This window comes from Dermochelys coriacea, chromosome 3, assembly GCF_009764565.3.
Source record: "Dermochelys coriacea isolate rDerCor1 chromosome 3, rDerCor1.pri.v4, whole genome shotgun sequence".
In the NCBI taxonomy this organism is placed as follows: Eukaryota; Metazoa; Chordata; order Testudines; family Dermochelyidae; genus Dermochelys; species Dermochelys coriacea.
In genome coordinates this window covers 185,301,796-185,319,058 of record NC_050070.1, presented here as the reverse complement: position 1 = coordinate 185,319,058, position 17,263 = coordinate 185,301,796, and the positions used below count along the sequence as shown (strand labels likewise).

Here is a 17,263-nt window from a genome sequence, read left to right as displayed (position 1 = left end):
GTTCTATCCCTGGCTCTAATAAAAGAGTATACTGGACAGGGAAAGGATAATCAAAGCACATTTTATCTGAAAAGACTAAAAAGGGTGAGTAGCTACAATTTAAACCTACCATGGCTTAAATCTTGGAATCTATTCCCAACATTGCTTGCAATGACCTTTAATTGGAACATTTCTTTTCAGTTATGGAGAAAGTGAAAACCACAACACTGACAAATACCATTTATTTATAACCAATATTGTATTAATTACCATAAGAGAAGCAAAGCACAGATCCTAGAGCATTTTAGATTTCTTGCAAAAGGTGTCTGAAACAAGGTGAGACAATCCAGTAAAAAAAAAAAAAAAAAAACAACTTTAAAAGGATCATTTATGAACACTTACTGTTTTTTCTACATCTAACCCAATTTCTATCAAACTACCAAGAAAAATCCAAAAAGCATTCAAAGTTTACTTTCCATATTTAGGTTTCTTTTTTAAAAATAAAGGTTTAAAGCTCCTGTTAAAGTGAAAACTTCTTATTCAACCTTAATTATGCAATAGACATAAGCAACTCCATAATAAGGCATGAAATGTAGAAAAGTTAGACCGTCTACTGCAATATTAACTTAGATAGCATATATAAATTTCCTATTAAATGTTCAATATATTTTCACTGGTCATTGTATATTTTGTGATATCCATTAACATAATGGTGAACATTGGTATAGTATGACCAAGCTCACTTCACTGTAGAAAACTTGAGTGAAATTCTCCCCCTTTTCCTTTTGTTTTTTGCTTTAAAAAAATTAATTCAAGTGTGGAGAAGGGGCTGCAAGGTTAAAAAAATATTACTTGTAGTTAATAATGTACTCCTGACAGAATTCTGCACCAATGTGGGGCACAGAATTCATATGGTCCATATATTTCTGTGCCCCCCCTGCAGAAAAATGCAAAAAAAATCTGCAGGGAGGACACGCGTCTCTTCCCTGGCAGCACCTCTGTTCCAGCGTGCCTGGAGCAGCTTCAGAGATGCAAATCACTGTGGGGGGGGGGAGTGGTAGGAGGGACCTTGATCACCATCAGGGCGCAGGCCAACAAGCCTCTTGATACTGCGGCTTGATGGGCGTGGAGGAGGGTAGATATTTTTGTTATGCAGGAGGAAGACTCTGCCCCGAGGCAGAAGCGTAGTAGCCTGCCTGCTGACCTAGTAAAATGTTACATCTTGAGAATTGAAAAAACACTTAATTAAATATTTGTATCATATTACTGAAAATTCTTTTTTTTTTAATTTAAGCAAATAGCTTTTGTAAAAAAAAAAATCAAATTTTTTTTTAAAAAAAAAAATCACATTTTGTTAATGTTGCTGGTTAATTGGTCTCATTCTCGGGAGGCAGAAATGTAGCAACCTGCCTGCACAGTAACATTGTTAATTATTCTGTTGTTAGTTAACTATTCCCATTTTCAGTCATCTCCCCCAGCAGCATAAAGACCTGTAGAAGTTTTAAGGCCCCTATATTGCCAGAGTGATGTAAAGCCTTATAAATGACTGTAAGGGAATCAGCTAGGGAGATTTATGTGCTCTCTCACTTTTTTCCTGTGCCAAAGTGGCACAATGGGCTTTTTTTTTTTTTAAATGGGTAAGTAAAATCTAAGACTTTTGAGGGCAAACAAAACATTTACCAAGCAGTCAATAAAATGTTAGGACAATCAGAAATAAGCACTTCTCAAAGTACCCACTAAGTCCAGGACAACGATTAGCAAAACTGTACGACTTTCATGTGTGAAAGTCTGAGCAATTTAAAATGACATTCTACTTTTTTTTTCCTGTTTGGTGTTCTGTAATGTAATTTAAATGAAAATCCAGGATTATAACTGGAATGCAGGGTATTAGTTACCAAGTATTTTTAAGTTAACTTTCATGTATCTAGGAAATGCTGAATAGCTATTGTGACTTTTTTCTGTATTGTAGTTTAAATAACTTACTAAAACAATTGAAACTGTGTGATTATTCTGCATTATTTTGACAAATAAAATTTGCAGAATTTTGCAGAATTTTTTGGCACAGAATCCCCCCAGAATAATAACGTTAATACTGTATTTAGTTCCAATTAAGCTTAGCTATTCAAACTTCATTTAGGAGATGGATTTGCATGGGATGAGTTCTCACCATTGCTGCTGCTACTAAATGGATGGATTAAAGAGCATTTCTCAAATGTGGCCACCAGGGGCTTTTCTTGCAGCCACAGCCTCCTCTGCTGTGGGGGAGGGTCAAAGTAGCAGCCCCTCCTTCTCTCTGTTGGTCCAGGATACACTGCCTTGGGTTGCTGGGGCCGCCAGCAGGGGTTGGGCCCTGCCTCCCTCTGGAGACACCTGGGGCATAACGCTGGAGGACTATATTCCTCAGAAGACTACAGTAAGAATGTGAAAAGCTTGATGGTTTTAATATGATGCTTAAATTGCAGACACAAAAACAATACTGGGCAACACTGAACTTTACCAAGCTTTCCAAAGAAAGTTACTGTTGAACTCAGAATAAACATGAAAAATTTGAGCAGAAAGTAAAATAAAATAAAGAGTCTGAAAAAGGTTCCTCTTCAGCCATAATTAGAAGACCACTACTATGGCACTCAACCAACCAGCTGTACTCACAAGGCTAGTATGAGAAGAAAAAAAAAAAATTAACATGGGAAGTTCCCCACCCCAAGACTCTCACTGTTTAATCACTGATGTGTGGATATTTGGCTACATGAAGAGACATTTTCCATTATCTAGCTATTTAAGCAATGCATGCTTTATCATTTAAAAAGCTGACCTGTTAGGACAGTTTGTTTCAGCAGCTACTGAGATCTTTATGTAATTCAGATTTGACTTTCAAAAAAGCTTTAGCTAAATGTACAGTAAATGGATAAGCAATTGAAGAAATGGGAAATTGGCAATTTTGACCATGTGTGTCATTTAAGGACTGATCCAAGTATCACTGTAATAATCATTGGAACTCTTTCACCTGACTGCAATGGGCTTTTGATTAGGCCATTAATGAATTATTTCCATTTTCATGACAATTATCTAAGTTTTCATATTTTGCTCATCTCCCTTGAAAATGAGAGCATACATATATTCACATGTTGTCTTAGTCACAGCAGTTTTTTTAAATGCACATAAAACTGCTGAGTTTTTATATTTTACTAGTAAGCACATTCTAAAAGAAACTGATGTGAAAACACTTTGTTCATATTAGTTAAAAAGTCTTTCAAGATAACACGAAATAACCAACATTAACTAAGTATAGGATTCAAAAAAAAAAAAATCTACTGATAAGCCCTTTCTAAGTACATGTACAAGAATTTATTAATGGAAAACAAAGAGTTGAAACATCATTCTCATAGGATGCCACTCAATCAGAATCCTGACCAAAAAAAAAAAAAAAAAAAGACAGATTTTATTCCAAGTACTTTAAAACACACTATGGTTCTTTTGAATGAAAAGGGGAAGTGAATTTCTAACTCAAGGACTATCCACTAAGAATGTCCTAGTTCCAGCTTCCAGCCATTCAAAGCTACAGACCAGGAGTCGGAAACCTCTGGCATGCGGCCCATCGTGGTAATCTGCTGGCAGGCCTCGAGACGTTTTGTTTATGTTGACCGTCCACAGACACAGGCTCCCAATGGCCTAGGTTCACCGTTCCCAGCCAATGGGAGCTGCAGGAAGCAGCAGACAGCACGTCCCTGAGGCCCGCGCTGCTTCCCACAGCTCCCATTGGCCAGGAATGGTGAACCTAGTCCACTTGGAGCTGCTGGAGGCCGTGCCTGCAGACAGTCAATGTAAACAAAACATCTTGAGGCCCGCTAGCGGATTACCATGATGGCCTGGGTGCCAAAGGTTGCTGACCCCTGCTACAGACTATGAGTAAACCAACTCAACAGTCATGGCAGTACATACAAAGACAGTTTCCTAAGCAAAGATACAAACCATTTATGACTTTATAGGTCAATAAATACTTGAGTTTCTTCCAGAAGCAAACCTGAAATTAATAGACTTCAGCAAACAGGTACAATAGGCTCCCTATGACTGGTATCTCTGAGGAAGTTTGCAGATGCACACTGTACTAGTTAGGGCTTTTGAGCTTTTATCAAGAATAGTCCCAGGTAGCATTCAGTGCCCATATCCAATCTGGAGGCAATTAAGACATGGGAAACCGTGGAGAGGTCCACATCTTAGAGAAAAGATCATAAGCACCCAAACAGATCATTTAAGGTGAGAAGCTTCTTCACCAGCATGAATTGAAAATCCAGGGCAACCCCAAATTGTGAACTGTCTGATCAACACAGAAAAGAGAACACATCCCTGGCAACCCTTTCCAGATGCTTTCCTCCCAGAAACCGGAAACACTCCCATTTTGTCTGGACAGAGCTTCTGTCAGGATGTTCTGTTCTAGAACTTATCTCAACTAGACATTGGCTAGTGGGAGAATATGATGTCTGAGTCAGATGTAGAGCCACACATCACCCATACACTGAATGCTACACAACCAAGATTGTCCAACTATATCCCTTTTCTACCAAATGTACAGGTTATAAAGGGGTGATAGAACAGAATTCACAAAACAGAGCCCTTGAGACAGATAAGTCATTGATTAATGTTACAATGTGGGATCATCCCATGCGGAACAGACACTGAAATGTGATCCTGCCTACGCTAAACATGGTCAGCAAGCAAACCAACAAAACCTCATGGTCAACGGTATCAAAGAATATTGATAAGTGTAAAAGAACAAACAAAAACAATGGATCTCACTTGCATAGTCTCCATACAATATTTAGTTAAAAGCTGGATTTCCTTCACCTATCAGCTTGAAGATTTCAAATGAGGCCAAAGTTTCCTCCCAACAATCTTCTCAATAAACCTATCCAGAAAGAGAAAGATTAGAGGATGGGGCATTAGTTGGCAAGAACACCAATGTCAAGAGATGGTTTCTTGAGCGAAAGTCTAGTCACTACACAAGAGAAGCTGGCACCTGGCTCTCTAGTACGGAGGTGCTAGTAATCTCAAAACAACAGTGAACCCAATCCCTCATTCTAGCTAGATCTTAATCAGCCATGAAACGGAGAAGTCCAGTTTATGAATTATAGGAAAAACCTAAATTTATTTCTTTATTTTTTTAAAAAGAATATAGGCAGTACATTTAGCATTACAGGTACCCAAACTTGCCAAAACTCACAGAAGACAAATAGCCTTCTCCAGGCCCCACACTTACTTCTGTTTATAATTAAAAGCAGCTCAAAATCAGCAAGTTATTGCCCACCTGAAAACAAATTCCATGGTTTGGGTCTTCACCAACAGTAAAGTGAAAGGAGAAAGATCTTCATTTCCATTATCCACTAGCACTATCATCATAAAAATTAGCTTTTGCTACTTTGGGCATAACTGCCACATTTCATCTGTTGCAGGGCATGCACGAAGCACAGTGACGTGAGGATTATATATTAAGAAGAAATTGAAGAGCCATTGTTTGAATGGTCAAGGACAAAATATAATCATTATAACCAACAGAAAGGAAAATATGCTGTATATAGTCTCCCACAGAGAGCAGTGAAATGCAAGTAGGCCCATTAATTCTGTAGACAAGCCAATGAAATGCATTCTCTACCCCAATAGTAGTAAAAGTGGCCACAAACTTCAAGTGAATGAAAGATTATGACAAAAGTGTAATCCTGGTCCCTACCCCTCATATCCACCCCAAACTGAGAACCAGAAAACACGCACCTTAAAGAGTGGAGTACATACCAGCCACTTGGAATACAAGTGATGATGACCATGAAATCCCTCTTCTTTTTTGCTCTAGATGTTGAAGTCACCAAATATCTGACTCCAACATCAGAGATGAGACCTCTCCTGGGCAGGAAATTTGAAGTGCAAGTTTGTATACTCCACCTACCCAAAATGTATTTCCATCCTGGGACTCTCACACAGTAGACCTACAAAAGTGAGTTAGTTTTTGGAGCAAGGAGCAAATACTGCTTCCCCTCCCTAACGTCAGCTCTATTTCTGTTGAACTAAACAGGCATCTAGAGAAAGCAGACCCAATAAAGCAGATGCATGGATCAGACAAATGAAGTTGGGAGCCTCTCCGATAACAATTATGGATGATAATGGCCTTATTAACTATCAACTTTGCAGTCAGTAATATGAATAAAAGCATAGCTCATATGAGGTAATATCTCATAAGGCAACAATTGGACTTGATGAACAACAAATGCCAAACCTCAGGTCTACGTCTGAAAAAGTGCGTCTTCAGTCCTAGTCGCCCCATTAGGGATATAAAAGGTTAAACAGTAAGCATTAGGCTTACTGTTAGCCGATCTTAACCATCCAGAGGGACCCCAGCCCCAGCGGCCATGCCAGACCGAAGCTGCGCCAGACCCAAGCGGCCCCAGCCGGGCTATGCCAGCTGGCCGGAACAACCCCAGCCCAGGCAGCACCATGCTACAGAAAGAAGTACGATTTAGTAACAACTGGCTCCTATATATGGCAAGTTTAAAATATTTATACTCAGAAGCACACTTAATGTTTATTTTGTTAGTTTGCTCTAATAAAACAAAATTTTCAAAGTCTCCCTTTAAAAATTTTTAGTCAAAAAATGCTACATTTTAAAACTATGGAAAGCAATGTTTCAGAGGATCGTTAACAAATTGTTTTCTCCGCTATTCACAGGAGACTAATTTAACTGATCAGTAAAGAACTAAAACAAAGACGTCTGAGCTATGTGCCGATCATATATGCAAGTAATAAACTCACCAGGCATATTTACACCATTACACACAGCACTCAAACTAACAATGGAGATTTTTAGCTAAGAACTAGCCAAAGTATAATTAAGAGAAACGTGTAACAAACAATGTCCAAAGATTAAGTAATAACAATATCAAACAGGTAATAAACATTACTTTTTCTTGATCACTTTTACTCTACAATAAAATATTTCTCCTATTTACATATATATCTTATTCTTTATCCTTACTGTGATGTGTAGTCTACACATGTTACTGAATTATTTTTCCTACATCAAATATATTTGGCTTTGGTTCTTATAAAAAAAAAAGTAAAATAAAAGGCAGTCACATAACAAAATTTAGCAATGATACAGAAATGTATTTGCTTGTCTCTGTAAATATAACATGGATTTCTCTCTTTTAATCTATGAAAAAGGAAATTTAAGCAACTGTGAAAAATAAAAGCTTTTATAAGCCGGAACCAAAATAAGTAAGGTTTGAGATCACACACACACACACACACACACACACACACACACAAAATGAGAAAGTCTGGGAACCATGTATGTTGGCATACAAGACCCAACTATTCTCAAAATCATGTAAAGTGTCTTTGGGGCCACTAGATGAGGTATATGTCTTGATATTAACAATGGACAAACTTTCCTTTGATTTTTCAACAATAGTGTGACAGCATTTTACTAACAGGCATCAAAACCTGAATCCCACAATTCACAACACAGAATTTGGGCCCAAAGTAGTCCTGCAGAACCGAGTGTATAACTTCCACTAATTTTATTTCTTAAGATCCTTATTTTCCTAATGGAAAGTAAGGAACACAGATCCCTGTATAAACATACCACCTTTTCTTAGCCAGATGTGATTTTTAAGTAACATGAAAAACCCACATTAACTTTCTTTCTACTTCTAGTACTGCTCTCTGATTTCTTGCCATTTTAGAGCTGATCTATACACAAACTGAAACTGATTCAGTTATTTTGGTGCAAGTTTGTGGCTGGACACTCTTATTTCACAATAAAAATAACTGGACTGACTTTAGCCGCTTTTATTCCAAAATAAGAGTGTCCACCCCCAAAAAATAACTAAATCAATTTTAACATACAGCTTTTGTTATGCCAATGTAAATGTATGTGTAGATGAGACCTAAGTAAGGCCTGATCTACCAATTTTCTACTTTGTAAGAAACAGGTAGAATCATAATCAAACTCGAAAGGTATTCTTGCAGTTTTCAATATATTGCAGGGGTGGCTAGCCTGAGAAGGAGCCAGAATTTATCAATGTACACAGCCAAAGAGCCACAGTAATACAACAGCAGCCACCCATGAGCTCGCTCTCCCCGCCCACTGCAAGCACCTCCTGCCCACTGACAGCTTATCAGCTCCTCCCCGCACCTCACAATCAGCTGTTTTGTGGCATGCAGGAGGCTCTCAGGGGAGGGGGGGGGAGAGGAATGAGGGCATAGCAAGCTCAGAGAAGGGGGCAGGAAGGGGTGGAGTGGGGGCACGTCTGTGGCAGAGCTAGGGGTTGAGCAGTGAGCACCTTGGAAAGTTGGCGCCTGTAGCTCCAGCCCCGGAGTCGGTGTCTATACAAGGAGCCGCATATTAACTTCTGAAGAACCGCACATGGTTCCGGTTGGGCACCCCTCCAATACAGGATCTTCAATTCCATTAAGAACTTGGTTCTGGACATAACCTCTGGGCTTAAACGGGATTACACCCAGTAGCATATGCAGGACTAGGACACAAAGTATACAGCTGCTTTTTGCAAACAAGGGGGAAAAAAACACATATCTTCTGTGCCATTTCTCATGCTAATAGTTTTAAGCTATGTACTAAGCAAGAATTTTTAGATATGGTCTAACCTTGTTTTCTTCCACAAATTATAGCCATTATTTCTATTAGTGAAAAATGGTATTGCACAGGAAATGTGGAAATATTTAAGCATAGAATAAAGAGTCCATCTAGTCCAGAATCCTGTCTCTGAAAGGAGTCTGTCCCACATGTTTCAGAGGAAAATGAAAGGACCAACTACACCATAGCCTTAACCACATCACAGTTATATGACAGAGTTATGCTGGAACAGGTTTATTTGATTTGATTTGCATGTGCTTATGATGATGTCCTTTTCACATTGCAAACAAAAGACCCAACAGGTTACCAGCTTCTGTGATTTAATAGTTTATAACGTGCAAATGTCATAACAATACTATACTCATTATGTCCTGTTCACACTGCAAATATGAAATATTAGAATACAAATGCCCATGACCGTGTTCTGTCAAGTCACACAGTGAAGCATTGGCATGCTTATACTTGTAATTCAAACCCCTATAATGAACCTATCCAAATGTACCATGGGCGAAAGATTTCTTTTTTGATTCCACCTAGTGATCCATTCATTTCCTGTAGCAGGAGGTATAACCTTTAGTTATTACTCAAGTTCGTTTAAATGTTGTTGCTATTGTGGTTGTAAAGCATCATGTACACATATAGCATTCAGTAATATATAAAAGGTCTGACCTCGATATAAACGACACCATTTGTCTCAAGCAATAAAGGAGTTGTACAGATAAACAGTATAATGAATTAAAAACTTTATTTTTTTATTTGCATCCCTAAGAGTCCCCTTGCTTCTATATTAGGGCATGAGACAAATAAATACCATTCATTATTTTATACATCATCACATTTGCTCCTCTTTTTTCTAAACTAGATCTCAGTATTATATATTTCTTTTCATATGAAAGCATTTTACTAACAATTTTAAATTGCTCACTTCGCTATTACCTTTACTTAGATGGTGACCAAAACTCAAGGTAGTAATAAAAATGAAAATACACCACTGATTTATAGAACGCCATTCTCTAATCCCTTAATATTGTGTAATATTTTATTTACTTTATTGACTACCATCTGTATTTTGATACAGTCCAACTCCCTTGGAAGCCATTGGAAAAGCTCCTGTTAACTTCCATGAACATTGGTTCAGGCTCTTACACCTCTAGGAAAAAAACAAGCATGACAGAAAGAAAAGGAGTACTTGTGGCACCTTAGAGACTAACAAATTTATTAGAGCATAAGCTTTCGTGAGCTACAGCTCACTTCATCAGAGTGAGCTGTAGCTCACGAAAGCTTATGCTCTAATAAATTTGTTAGTCTCTAAGGTGCCACAAGTACTCCTTTTCTTTTTGCGAATACAGACTAACTCGGCTGCTACTCTGAAACCTGTAAGCATGACAGAGATGCTCTAAATGTTAGTATAAAACTGACACAACATCCAACAATTTATAATCAGATTGGGATCAAGTCAAATTTAGAAAGTAGAAAAGGGGAAAAATCACTTGGTTTCAACTTGATGTTGTTATAGTTCCTTCATCATCAGTAGGTGGTAAACAACAGTAAATAAGTAGTCCATGAATTTCAGGGTACACAGACCTCCTCAAATATGTAATGTGATTAATTCATTTACAGTCTGGCATTCTAACTGAAAAAGTTTCTGCTCATATTAGCATATTAGTACAGTTTGAGATGATTAGCAGAACCCTAAGATTGAATAGTCATAATCTATAACTGTAATTTTTCTCTTTTACAAAATTATTCTGTTTTTAAAAACATCAACCCAGGAGAATTTTAAAAAAAAAACAACTTACATTATACATAACATAGGAGATGAAAGCCTTTAGTGCATATGACACAAAAGGAGGAAATCAAAAATTTTAAAATATCAGTTTATCAGATAAGTTATTTTAATTATACAATTATTGAAGATTTGAAAAGTTTACACAAATGCCATAATTGGGCATAAGACATCACATCCTCTAGTTATATACACAACAATCTGGTCTGAGTAACATTCCTTGCTCTGACCAATGTGTGTGGTGGTGATGGGGACATAGAGAAGGAGGAAAGAAAAGAAGGGAAAAATGGAGAATTTAAAATACTTCATTTTAAACTCTTTACTTCATTTTTATACAGTTGAGTGTTTTTATGCAATCAAAACATAATGCATCTCTGTCGTGAAAATATCTTGCCTCTAATGTAACATCCCAGATACTCAGAATCAAAAGCCATTCAGCTGACAATGAAGCCTTTTTTTTATTTTAAAAAAGACATTTGTACATCTAAAACGGCATCACAGATCCGTTCCCTTTATCAGGCGAGAGGTGTGACAGCCAATGCATAAAAAATTAAAATCCAATCCACCAGAGAAGACATGCAAAATGTCTCCTTCAATCCCACCCCATCTCTCCTTTAAAAAATACCCCTGCAAATACTGTACACACACAAACCCAGCTAATGAATATGGCAACAGTTACAGAGCTAAGTGATCAAGGAACCATTCTCCCTCCAAAAAACAAACAAACAAACAAACAAAAACCCCTCGGCTCCAGCGTTTCTGTTACAGTCTCCATTAAAGGCGGAATCCCATCTCGGTGAATTCTCAGCCCTTTCAGACAATGGTGCTGCCCTGATTAGGTCCAAATTGACAACATTTTTGCACTAGGCCCTGGACCAACTTACACACAAAAAACATCCAGGATTCAGATGTATTGGGTCGGCACCTCCAGTTTCCCACCCCAGATCCTGACACTAGCTCAGGAGGGACAAACATGGTGAGGGGATATCGGGTGAAGGGAGAGAAGAGTTGCGAGGTGGAGGTAAATAAATGGCCGATGTGTTACACTGAAATGCTTCGCTGTAATGGGTCCCCCTCCCCCTTCGGGGCTGTGTAACCAAAGCACTGAATCCAAACTGCGCAGCAAACATTGTGCGGCTCAGGAGACTGGGAAGAGGCAGAGAGAGAGGAGCCGCGGCGGCTGCCGCTGTCTCCCTGAGACACCATTTAAACGACAGGGGTAGAGAAGAGGCGACAGTGTCAACACAAGTTACTCGGTTACCATGTCCCCAGGCACAGCGGATCCCCCTCGGCCCAGGGGGCTAGTCCCTCACCCTGCACCACGGGGGTCACCGTGCCTTACCTCCTCCCAGCACTGGCGGATCGCCCACAGACCTCAACGAGGGGGCTCCCCCGGGGAGAAGGGGGAGCTGCTGCCGCCCCCGCGTCAGGGGGGCCGATCCCCTCCCTGGCACCGGGGGAATAGCCGAGCCTCCCGCCGCTCGGCTGCAGGGCCCAGCAGCCCTAGCCGGGGCAGAGCCCAAGCCAAACAAAGCGCGGCCTGAGCAGGAGCCAAGGGTGAAGCAGCCTGGGCTTTTCCTGGCGGTACATGGCTAGGCGACGCAGGGAGGAGTGGGGGACGGAGAGGGGCTGCACCGCCCCGCCTTCCCCCTTTCCCTTTCCCTTTCCCTCGGGCAGGGCCCCCTCCGCGCCGCGGCCAGGCTCGCTTACCCCGTTCCCCGGCGGCGGCTGCGTTGTTCCTCTCCTGCTGCTGCTGCTGCTGCACCGGGCGCGGCCTGGACACTCGCCTGGGTCTCCTGTTGGCGGCTCGGACCGAGTTCATTTGCCGGCTCGTGTGGGTGGCGGGAAAGGAGGGGGGGTTGATCCTCCGACAAACGGTGCCTCTTCGGGGGGGTGGGGGTGGGAGGGGAGCCCCGGGGGTGGCCGCTTCACGGCGGCAGCGGGGGGGGGGGGTTGTCCAGTTGCGGGTCCCGCCGCTGCTGCCGTCTCCTCCCCGGCTCGCTATGGAGGAACAGGGGCCGCCTGGGTCTCCCGAGCGCTCGCTATGGGGGATGTTCGCTCCGCTCCCCCCCTCCCCAGCCCCCCCAAAAACCCTCTCTTAAAGGAGCCCCGCAATCCTCAAGACCGTCGCTGCTCCGTGGCAGGAGGAGCCATTGACACTGCCTGAGACACTCAGTGAGAGGCGGCCGCTCTCCGCCAATCAGCACCTCCCACACAGAGAAACGCAGTCTCGCAGCCAATCACGTAGCAGTTTTCATCATAGCCAAAATGGGGAGGGGGTTTTGGGGTGAGCGGGGTGGGGTGGCTGGAGGCAGAAGCAGGATATAAACCAAGGGTTTGGGACACTCACCCCGTAGGGGAGGTAGGAGGGTTGGGGAAGGGGTAGAAGAGGGGGCAGCTGTTGGGGCTCAGTGTTTATGAGGGGAGTACTGTACAGACAGTGTGAGAGAAGAGGCCTAGAAGTGTTTGGCGGAAGTGGGATATAAGGGTTTGGGTTACAAAGGATGATGCTTTGGGGGAGAGGAGGAGGAGGCGGCGGAGGCGGCGTCGTCGTCGTCTTTTGCCGGGGAGTTGAAAGCAGTAATGGTTTGTTCACAAGGGTTACAAATGCCCTTCTTAGTGGAAGCGGAACGGGTTATTGAACGACTGGTGGTAACAGCAACAATATCTATGAAAGGATCATAGATGTGTGCCCCTCTGGAAGAAGAGGCGGAGAGAGGGGTGAAGGTTTTGCATTTAAGAAGGGAGGCTAGATACATTTCCTTGTGGGAGGAGGAAAAATGTAGGGCGGAAATAATAATAGCGTAGGTATAGCTGGTGATCTCAGGGAGAGAAGTGATTAATCAATTCCTGGAGCAACAAAGTGAAGAGAGCAGCTATTTAAGCAGCTTGGGTTTATGTGAATCGTCAGAGAGCAGGTTAAGATTCCAGTTGCATCTGAGCTGACGTCTCTACAGAGTCTGCTATTTTTGGTAGCAATGTGGAGCAGCGACAAAAGAGGAAGCGTGGTGGGAGAGTAAGTGTTCAGAACCTTCAGTTAATGTAATGTATAAAATGGTAGGTAGGGAGACCAGAAATGATTGACTAAAATTCCTTGTTGTGTGTATTGTGTGCCCTGGTAACTTTGTTAGATGTGTACATGGCCATGGGGGCTTGGGGTGGGGGTTTCCTTGGTTTCCACTCAATGCCTACCTATTGCCGGATCCTGTTTAGCAACTCTTCCATCCAGGCAACGTACATCTCCCTTTTCCAAATTCTCACTTGTATTATCTTTTGCTAAATATAACAATATATTATCTGTCTTGTTCCAGTGTTTCAGGCATATACTTTTTAAAATAATCACTACTTGTCATATCAGGTATTCAATAGGAGACTTTAAACCAGAAACCGGTGAAAAGAGTTACATTTATTTTTCTTTTTTATAAGATATGCATATCCTGTTGAAATGGTAGCAATAAGAGGAAAATCATTTGCTCTCCAAAGTTACTCCCTTAAGACTGTGGCCTCAATCCTGCAAACACAAATGCTTTAGTATAAACACTTGAGTTATTTCTGTTTACTCAGGTCCTGATCCTGCAAAGCCTTCAACTATTTGTCTGAGTGTCAATAACAAACACTTGTTAACTATGCCAAGTGTAAGCAAATAGTGAAGACTAAAAACATGCTAGGCTGAAGGTAAATTTGTTCTACGTGAACAAATGGAGATCACATTGGCTTTAGGAAACAACAGGTTTTTCTAAAAAAACTCATCTGAATTCAAAGAATTTTTCTCTTGGTGTGTTTCAGGTTTAGCCTAATGGTAAAATTTAACTTAACATCTTTGTTTGACAACAAGATGCCATCTATTGAGTAGTATACTGTGGCCCATACCATTTTGTTGCCTTGAGAAGTGGTCAACAAATCAGTATAGTTTTTCCTCTTGCCTTAAAAGAGAATTCTAACTCTCTCTTCCACTGAAAGCGGAGAGATGAGAAATAAATGACATTATTTTATTTGTAGAAAGATAACTTTATCTGTAGGAAGAGAAAAGAACTTTCACTCAGAATTATTGCCAATTTCTTATTTGGGTCTAGTCCACTTTGTCCATTCCAAAAAGGGTCTGAGTGCCTGCATGATTACACTGTTCTCAGAAGAAAAAATTCCTTGTAACAAAACTGCTTTCGTTTAGACCTTGATCTAGTCTGCAGAATTTTACCAAATTTAAATCTTGGTTGTAAGGCTTCTGAGAAATTTTTTAAATGCTCTTCTTTAAATAATCATTTGAATACTCTTGCTTTCATAATCACTTGGTTCTAAAACTCAAATGACAATGTAAGGTACAAACATAACTTCTGCAAACTTGCAAATCTTTAAATACAATATTGTAATTTTATATACGTACTTCTTATCTAACTGCTTTTTCCTTTAAACCTAGCTCTAATCTGTGAAATCTTAGTGTCCCAGGTCATTATTTAAAATTCTTCACTACCAGTATCCTCCTTTACTTTTAGTGCATTGGTTTTAAGTAGGACCTACCATATTCTTGGCCATGAAAAACACATTACTGACTGAAATCTGGTCTCTCCCCGTGAAATCTGGTTTTTTGTGTGCTTTTACCCTATGCTATGTCAATTTCACATGGGAGACCAGCTTTTCTCAAATTGGGGTCCTGACCCAAAAGGGAGTTGCAGGGGAGTCACAAGGTTATTTTAAGGGGGTCACAGTATTGCCAACCTTACTTCTGCACTGCCTTCAGAGTTGGGCAGCCAGAGAGTGGCAGCTGCTGACCAAGGGTCCAGCTCTGAAGGTAGCAGAGCAGAAGTAAGGGTGGCAATATCATTCCATGCCATCATTACTTCTGCGCTGCTGCTGGCAGCAGCTCTGCCTTCAGAGCTGGGCTCTTGGCCAGCAGCTGCAGCTCTCTGGCCTCCCAGCTCTGCTGGCAGTTCTGCAAACCCCCCTACAATAACCTTGTGTCCCCCCACAACTCCTTTTTGAGGCAGGACCCCTACAATTACAACACCATGAAATTTCAGATTTAAATATCTGAAATCATGATATTTACATTTTTTTTAAAATCCTACGTCCGTGAAATTGACCAAAATGGACTGTGAATTTGGTAGGGCCCTAGTTTTAACATTTGGACATGAGCTGCTGAAAGGCAATCTCCAGATCTATGATCTAATTTTGCCAGAACTAAATCAATCTCTCTGAAGCTTCAAATTCATAGGCTATCATAGAACTTTACTGAAAAAGCTTAAAGGCAAATCAGGGTGGACACTTAGGATACTTTTTTCAAATGAGGATCTCAAATATTGATGATGTGTTGGTTCATGTTGAAACTGGAGCCTTTGACTAGTGTTGAGGGTACCTGACAAAACTTAGTGATAAGCCATTTCAGTATACATTACGGCCTCTCTGAATTTTTGTTATAAGCTGTGTGTGTGTGTGTGTAGTTTCTGGAACCAAGTGGTTTGGTTTGGTGGTGAGGAGAATCAGAACTGAATGGGGGAGTGAATTGTGATAGAGAATCACATTCTGGGAGGGGGATAAAACAAGCTTGTACAGAAACTCATGTTGCCAAGAAATTTTTACACTTTATAAGGTACCTAAACTAATTCCTGACCAAAAAAAAATAACCTTAACATCACATTAAGATGGTAAACATTCATCAGTGACTTAAAGGAAAAAAGAATAAGAATACTGTAATTTCTCCAGAATAACAGTAAAGCTGAGGCTGAATTTTTTTTTGTTTAAAGATCACATTTTTAATACACCCAAACATTAGAAAGCTTGGAAAATTACAGTTAATTTAACCAAAACAACCTTAACTTTAGCTAAAAGAAAAGGAGTACTTGTGGCACCTTAGAGACTAACAAATTTATTAGAGCATAAGCTTTCGTGAGCTAAAGCTCACTTCATCGGATGCATTTGGTGGAAAAAACAGAGGAGAGATTTATATACACACACAGAGAACATGAAACAATGGGTTTATCATACACACTGTAAGGAGAGTGATCACTGAAGATAAGCCATCACCAGCAGCAGGGGGGGGGGAAAGGAGGAAAACCTTTCATGGTGACAAGCAAGGTAGGCTAATTCCAGCAGTTAACAAGAATATCAGAGGAACAGTGGGGGGTAGGGTGGGGGGGAGAAATACCATGGGGAAATAGTTTTACTTTGTGTAATGACTCATCCATTCCCAGTCTCTATTCAAGCCTAAGTTAATTGTATCCAGTTTGCAAATTAATTCCAATTCAGCAGTCTCTCGTTGGAGTCTGTTAACTTTAGCTGTATCTCTTCTAATAACAAAACCTGGAATCTACCCTATCCTCCACCAGTGGCTATCTTTATTGCATCTGTGGTTCTGAAAACTGAGATGTGATCTTAAACAAGTTTTGTTGAGAGCTCGATCATACCTATTGTAGCATTAAATGAAAGTGAACCTGTCTTTGCGTGGGTTTAGTTACCTCCCATGGCTTTCTTGCAATCACTGGAAAAATACTTCCATTATTGTATTACAGTAACATCTAGAGACCCCCAACTGACTATACTAACTGCTGTAAAAACACATAGGCCATATCTATGCTAAAAATGCTTCACCTATATTAGTATATTTTATGGGCAAAGCATTTCTAGGCTATGTCTAAGCTATAGAGTTTGTGTTGGCATAGTTATGCCAGCATAGCCCCCTAGTGTGGCCACTGACCCAAGGAGTTTTTCTGTTGGTGTAGGAGCACCACCTCCCCAAATGATAGTACTTTTCTGTCAGTGTACCTGCATTTATACTGGGGTTTTTATCAAACTAGCTATGCCAGTCAGGGGTGTGGCTTTTTCCCCCATGCCCTTGACCAATGAAACTTGTATATCAGCATAGC

At 40.7% G+C, this 17,263-nt stretch overlaps 1 protein-coding gene and 1 long non-coding RNA gene across 8 annotated transcripts in view; one reads left to right on the top strand and one right to left on the bottom strand.

Moving 5' to 3' along the window:
* Window positions 1-12,596, bottom strand: part of FBXO11 (F-box protein 11) — a 201,929-nt gene extending 189,333 nt beyond the window's left edge. For 4 of the 7 annotated variants that reach the window (XM_038397389.2, XM_038397387.2, XM_043512300.1 and 1 more), the window contains exon 1: window positions 12,117-12,596. In XM_038397389.2, coding sequence (XP_038253317.1) covers window positions 12,117-12,228 — 112 coding nt within the window. In that variant the 5' untranslated portion in view covers window positions 12,229-12,596. Of the gene's footprint in view, window positions 1-11,748; window positions 11,946-12,116 lie in introns of those variants that run through there. The other 3 variants (XM_043512302.1, XM_043512301.1, XM_038397390.2) reach the window with 3 other exon arrangements.
* A 126-nt stretch (window positions 12,597-12,722) lies between these two features.
* The window catches only part of LOC122459667, a 1,177,620-nt gene continuing 1,173,079 nt past the window's right edge, over window positions 12,723-17,263 (top strand). Inside the window, exon 1 of the long non-coding RNA XR_006280491.1 lies at window positions 12,723-13,422. This is a non-coding gene — a long non-coding RNA (uncharacterized LOC122459667). The remainder of the gene's footprint in view (window positions 13,423-17,263) is intronic.